This window comes from Aptenodytes forsteri, unplaced genomic scaffold, assembly GCF_000699145.1.
Source record: "Aptenodytes forsteri isolate BGI_AS27 unplaced genomic scaffold, ASM69914v1 Scaffold434, whole genome shotgun sequence".
In the NCBI taxonomy this organism is placed as follows: Eukaryota; Metazoa; Chordata; class Aves; order Sphenisciformes; family Spheniscidae; genus Aptenodytes; species Aptenodytes forsteri.
The window spans coordinates 1,008,253-1,014,875 of record NW_008795183.1 but is presented as its reverse complement, the minus strand read 5'-3'; the positions used below and the strand labels follow the sequence as shown (position 1 = coordinate 1,014,875).

Below are 6,623 nucleotides of genomic sequence, written 5' to 3'. Positions count from 1 at the left end.
AGAGGGTGGTGGTAAATAGCTCCTTTTCAAACTGGCAACCTGTCACAAGTGGGGTTCCACAGGTATCGATATTGGGCCCAATGCTGTTTAATATCCTCAAAAGTGATCTGGATGATGGGATCAAGCGTACCCTGATGAAGTTTGCTGACGGTAGCAAACTGAGTGGGGAAGTGGGCACTTCAGAAGGGAGAGCCACGCTGCAGGAAGACCTGGATAGGCTGCAAGAGTGGGCTAACAAGAACTTTATGAAGTTCAACAAGAACAAGTATAAGGTCTTGCACCCGGGAAAACGTAATCCAGGAGTGCAGCACAGGCTGGGATCTATCCGGCTGGGGAGCAGCTCTGTGAAAAGGGGCCTGGGGGGCCTGGTGGACAACAAGTTCAATATGAGTGAACAGTGTGCTGCTGCGGCAAACAGGATGCTGGGTTGCTGCATCAACAAGGGCATCACCAGCAGAGATAAAGAAGTCAACAGGCTGGAGAGGGTCCAGAGAAGGGCCACAAAGATGATCAAAGGACTGGGAAGCCTGCCATATGAGGAAAGGCTGAGAGAACTGGGTTTGTTGAGCCTTGAGAAAAGAAGGCTTAGGGGAGATCTTACCACCATGTTCCAGTATTTAAAGGGTGGCTACAAAGAAGATGGAGACTCCCTTTTTCAAGGAGTCACATGGAAAAGACGAGGGGTAATGGGTATAAGTTACTCCTGAGGAGGTTGCAATTGGACACAAGAGGAAAATGTTTCACAATGAGAACAATCAGCCATTGGAATAATCTCCCCAGAGAAGTGGTGGATTCCCCAACGTTTGGACGCTTTTAAGATTCAGCTGGTCAGGATGCTGGGCCATCTAGTCTAGACCGTGCTTTTGCCAAGAAAGGTTGGACCAGATGATCCTTTTGGTCCCTTCCAACCTGGTATTCTATGATTTAGTTCTATGGCTTCTCTTTTCCTTGATTGTCCATGACAGCAAGTAGTGCCGTCACTGTGTTCCACACAGCTACAGTGGTATTACCAGCAACAGCTGCCATGTTCTATGCTCAAATTCAGCCTTTGGTACAAAAAATTGTGGGTCCCTGTAGCAGACTTCTGTCCCCAGCCTCTGCCTGGACTGTCTGAGACTCTGTAATAGAGTCACTCCAGGAATTGTTTAACCAGTAGCTATGGAATAGTAAAAGTCAGGTTAGAAAGTTAAGGGCAGTACATCTGATTAGTGTAAAGTAAAATATATACTCCAGTCGTTCATTAGGTAATTTTGAGAATGGAATTTAAATTGGTATTACTGTTTTGATTGTTAACATTAGGATCTGCGGGTTTATGACCTACTCTGTGCTACAAAATGGAGACTGATGCACACTAAACTGTAATCCGACGACACATTCATCCATCATAAAGCTTCTGCTAGAGACCCATTTAATTTCCAAATAGAAGAATTTGTTATCTATCTCCAGAGAAATTAATTTTTCTTAAGTGTTATTGTGTGCAGTGAGCTATCAAAGAGCATTCTATGGCAAGCAAGTGAGGAAGCAGCTGTCTCTAGCAGGCAGCTATGGCACTAATGAATAAAAATTTTCCATGGGCAATACAGAAGTAGAAGAAGTTATCTTTGTGGCACAAGAGAGTCAAGAAATATGGGTTCGATTCATTGTCCTGCCAGAGTTTTGCTGTGTAACCTACAGTGGGAGACATTGGTTTTCCAGCATAGATTTTTGTTTTCTGTCTAAACCAAAATTAACAGTGTAATTTGCATCAAGTTCATGCTTAAAAGCATGTTACCTAGTTGTGGGCAGTCTGGTGTCCCAGTGAGTTTGTGTCAATGGGATGCAAGTGACCTGTGTAGTCACAGCCTTAGTGCTGTAGCCTGTCCTCCATAGTGCTGGGCCCTCTGTAGGCAGTGTTAGTTCTTTTAATTCAGACCTTCTGGTTAAAATGGCCTGACACCAAATAAATCTGACTCTTCCAAAAACACATATGGACTCTAATGTATGTTTCCTCATGAATTCTGGCGGTGCAGCACATTTTGGGGGTGTGCCCTTAAAGCAAAATCACAGAAAGTGAAATGTCTCTCTGGAATAGATTTCAAATAACCCTTCAAGCACTCCGGCCCTTCAACTACCAACACAAAACTGTGGATGGTGTTTGAAATGACAGGACAAAAGCTTTCTGTGTCCCTGTCATACAAACAGATGGCAGAATTGAAGTTTCTGATTATACTGTTTAAAATATCTGTTTTCTGTGAATGAGGTACAGGGGATAATTCATTTAGTAAGGCTGACAGACAGTCAGTTGGCTGCTCTGTACAGTACTTTCCAGTGTAAAAATAAACTGCAGATGTTTGACACAGATATGTCAGGATACTTAACTTTGGGTTAGGGTTTGCAGATGTCATGTGTTTTGTGTTATCTCTCTCTTAGGGGAAGGAGGGAAGAGGTACACAGCACCAAACACTGAGAAGCGTCCTGTATGTGACTAATGCATCCTGACCTGTGGACACTCTGTCCCTTTTGATGTTTGGGGGGAAAAAAAAAAGTGCTCTTATTAGTAGTGAACTGTTTCCGTGATGCACTTTTGAGAACCATCAGTTGTTATTGGTAGGTGAAGGAGTTCAACAACTGCCAGATGATTTTCTTCATCTTGTAGAAATGTCCCCATAAGAGGGGAGCCTTGTATAGCACTTTACTGTTTTCACTGCATAGAACGTTGTTATCCATCAGAGCAGCACCCAGGAAGTGGAGGTACGTTTGGGCATGCAAAATCAAGTTCTTGCTTCCTGATTGGGCTTATCAAAAAGGATTTTTGATGGCAAATTGGTCCAAACATTTCACCTCTCTGAACTGTTTTAAATCCTCTTTAAAAGATGTGATGCAGGGATTTATGTTGGGTGCTGTTTTGTGTTGTCTTTAAAGCAATAGCAGTAAGGCTGTCGGTTTTGAACTTTGCTTGTCTTGAGAAATGGATGTGGTTGGCTAGTTTATCTAAACAGTGCTTACAGCTGTGTTTCATTGGATGCACTTGATGGCAGACACTTACATGACAGACCGATTTGTTAATTTTCATAGAGTAGTAACTGATTACATTTTCTCTTGGCTATGGTTCAGCTAAAGTTGCATTGTTTCCTTATCTCAGCTGCTAAGTCATTACTTTGGAAACTAGCTTTCTCGGGTTGGGTTTGGTTTGGTTGTTTTGGGGTTTTTTTCGGGTTGGGTTTGGTTTGTTTTTTTCTTTTCAGGGCATGTGTATGTTGGGGAGAAATGAAGCAATGCTGATTCTTACTTGTTACTACTAATACAGAGGTTTTCTGCAGTTCTAGGATTCAATTCCAGGATGTTCTTCCCTTCTCCCCGCTTTTTCCAGCCTGGCTTTATCATTCTGCTTAGTAGGAATCTGTCATTATGTATAATGAGCACAGCAGGATAAGTAATATGCAATTTGTTTTGTAAGTTGCAGAAGTTGGCTGTACCTTGGAATGTGTGGATCTCGGACCTCTAGACCCAGCACAAATTTGAATATGTAATATTTTAAAAGTTAAAATAAAATGTGATTGGTTGATAGCTGAATAATTTACACCTCTTGTGGTTTATTTGTCTAGGGAGACAGCAGCAGCTGGAAGCTGAGCACCAGTACGTGGAGGCTGATCAAGACCTTCACAAAAGGACGGGGCGTTCTGTGCAGCCACCTGCAGAAAGACCTGGGGAGAGGCGAATGGCAGAAATGAAGAAACTGTATGGTGCTGAAGCTGCCAAAATCCAGGCGATGGAGGCTGCCATGCAGCTTATCTTTGATAGAAACTGTGACAAAAAGCAGCCCAAATACTGGCCCATTATTCCCCTTAAGCTGTGAGTACCTGGACTGTGCTCTGACTTGGCACAGAGCTGTAGGGATGGGTGCCTCAGTCAGGTTGTGCTGCTGAAAGAACTGCAAATTTTGGTTTTGGTTGGGCTTTGGGGCAGAGGCTGGCAACGGCAGCATGTTTCTTTGCCCTGTGTTCCTTTTACACTGTCAGCGATGCTCACAGCCCATTCTACTTACATACAGTTGTCAAGTAGTAATAGGAGGGACAGTAATATCAAACCTGTCTAAAGCCATAGTTTCACTCATTTGATACCCACTTTCCTTGACCATGCTTGCAAGAAACATGTCTGTATGTTTCTTGCAGACAGAAACACTGTCTATACTCAGTGACCTGGGAAAACTTAAAGCGATGCGAAAAAGAAAAAGACTGTACGAATTGTCTGCTCTTACCATTTAGGAAATTGAGTAGTCCCATTTTTCAGTCTTATTTAACATAGTAGCATTTGGATCCTGTTTAACACAGCACAGCTTGAAGCGTTTGTCTGCTAATCTTAGATTTTTTTTTTTTTTTTTGAGAGCTGGGAGCCCACTGGCCAAGATACAACATATCAAATTACTGTAGTTCAGCCATTTGAATTCTTTTTCAAAGATTTATAATAAAGCAGGAAGTTTTTCTTCCAGACTGATACTTGTCTGGCAGGAGTTCGACTCTAAAGCAAAATTACATAGAAAAATGCTTCAATGAAGGGGGTGGGGGGAGTGGGGGAGAAGCCTGATGTGGTCCTGTCTGTTAGAGATCTGTTTAGCAGAAGAGAAACTTAAGAGGACAAAGCACTCTTGGGGCCAATGCCTACAGTGATTTTTGCCATTCTAATAAAAAGCATCTAATTGGTTTGAAGCTTTAAAGAAGATGTATTAGTTTGATAGTCTAAGGGTACATCTGTATGCTGTATGTGGAGGTGTGGAAGCCATGTAGCCCTGAGGGCTATGTTTATTTTAGGTGCAGCTTTCCAATGCCCACCTGCATATTGCATGCATAAAGCTTAAACGTAGGCAAGTTAGATGTGCCTCTGCATGTACTCATCCATCTGCACAGGCTGTTTGGCTCCACTTCTGTCACTCTTTACTTTTGGTCAGTTGTGCTTGCCCCACTAAGAGCTGACCAGGTGGAGTGAGGCACACAAGTGGTCTGTGTAAGAGAGGCAGAATTGGCCCCTCAATACTGGTGACTCCTTAGAAAATGATACCCTGAACACTTCCAGGGATTTTCTGTGAAGCACTGCTGGTATGTATCGTTGTGTGCTGAATGGCCATAGTTTGTATTAAGCAGCATTTCCATGCCAGGGCAAAGGAACCTTATGCTGTTTTAATCGTGACAAACACTCATGTGCCTTTCTGGCAACAGAGGAAGGTCACAACTAAAATTCTAACTTCAGTTCATGCCCACTATGTTTGGTGTATCTCTGTAGTATGTGTAGTTTGTAATACACACCAGCAGTTGCTGTGCCCTCTGCAGCAGCCAGCTGCACCAAAGCAAGTCTGTGGTGCAGTTTGGAGTATCTTTGGTTTTACTAGTAGTTACTATGTTTTTTCAAAGCAGCATTTTCATTTCAATTCCACCTCCTTCACTTTAGATGTGATGAAATGGAGTTAAATTGAACACTGACATTAAAAGCCCCCAGTCTCCAAGACTTATTACTGGTGTGATTAATCTGAAAAACTTGTGTGAGACAGGAGAGGGAAAACTATTTGTCTTCACTCTTGGTTTTGGTGGGTTTTGTCAGAAACTCTGTTTTGTTTGGGTTTCCTTTTGTTGACCAAATAAATTCTCTTCATAACACCTCGTAAGTTTTTTTTTTTTATAAATTTTCTTTTAGCTGCTGCATTGTTTAAGGAAGGTTGAACTTAAAGCAAGGACAGTTTTAACATATTGAGAAGCACAAAGAGTGTTGACAGGACTTTCACAGGAATGCCAGTCAATACCACACACACATGGTATGGTACAAAATGAATGGGAGGGCTGTTGCATCTGCTGGGGGAAAACCCTGTCCCAGATAAATGTGCATTGATCTCTCTTCCTATTTGAAATGTTTCCAGTGTGGTGATGGTGTCTCCGCTGTGCAGTTCTGTACAGAAGAAAGAAAGGATGGGTAGGACTGGGCTGTTCTTTTCAACCCAATTCCCAGTTCTTGCTGTGGTTGTTTCTGCATCCAACTGGTTCTGCTAGCAGAAGCAGAAATTCTGGTCTCCAGAAGTATTTGTAGAGACCTCATACAAGACAAACATTGAATTCCGTTCCGACTTCAGATAAAACATAGAAGAAATTTCCTTGCCCTTGGTTCTTTTAACTATTTCTAAGAGGGTTTAATATGCTTCATGAGGTTGGAAGTAGAAAGAACCGGATGAAATGATCCCTAGGAACTATGTATTAAGGCCTGAAAGGGAGGAGTACACTACTACAGACTTAGAGTTTCTGCCAAATAGTCTCTTTACTGCTCCTGAATTTCAGGGGATGGGCTGTTGCTGGTAGTTGGCCAGATGTCCCATTTTGCTGGTAGTTCAGTGGACCTTAGAGATTTTGTGTTGCAGTTCTTTTACTCCATCTCCCGTGTCATTTTACATTTCTAATGTCTCACATAAAAACATGTGATCATGGAAGCAATGCAACTGCAACTCAAAAATGCCTGTTCAGTCAGAATGTCTGTAACATTCACCTTTCATGCACATATGTATTATGCTGCAATCCTCAATCATGGGACCACGTACACTTTTTCTTCCCCCAAATACAATGTTATGCCTGTGATGCTGCAGACTTAATTCTTCCTTGTCCAGAATG

The 6,623-nt window shown here is 42.3% G+C and overlaps 1 protein-coding gene across 1 annotated transcript in view; it reads left to right on the top strand.

Annotated features, from left to right (window-relative positions):
• GEMIN8 (gem nuclear organelle associated protein 8) overlaps positions 1 to 5,624 on the top strand; it is a 36,961-nt gene extending 31,337 nt beyond the window's left edge. Inside the window, exon 5 of the mRNA XM_009278542.1 lies at positions 3,585 to 5,624. Within this exon, the coding sequence (XP_009276817.1) occupies positions 3,585 to 3,835 (251 nt within the window). The 3' untranslated portion in view covers positions 3,836 to 5,624. The remainder of the gene's footprint in view (positions 1 to 3,584) is intronic.
• Positions 5,625 to 6,623: the final 999 nt, after the last annotated feature.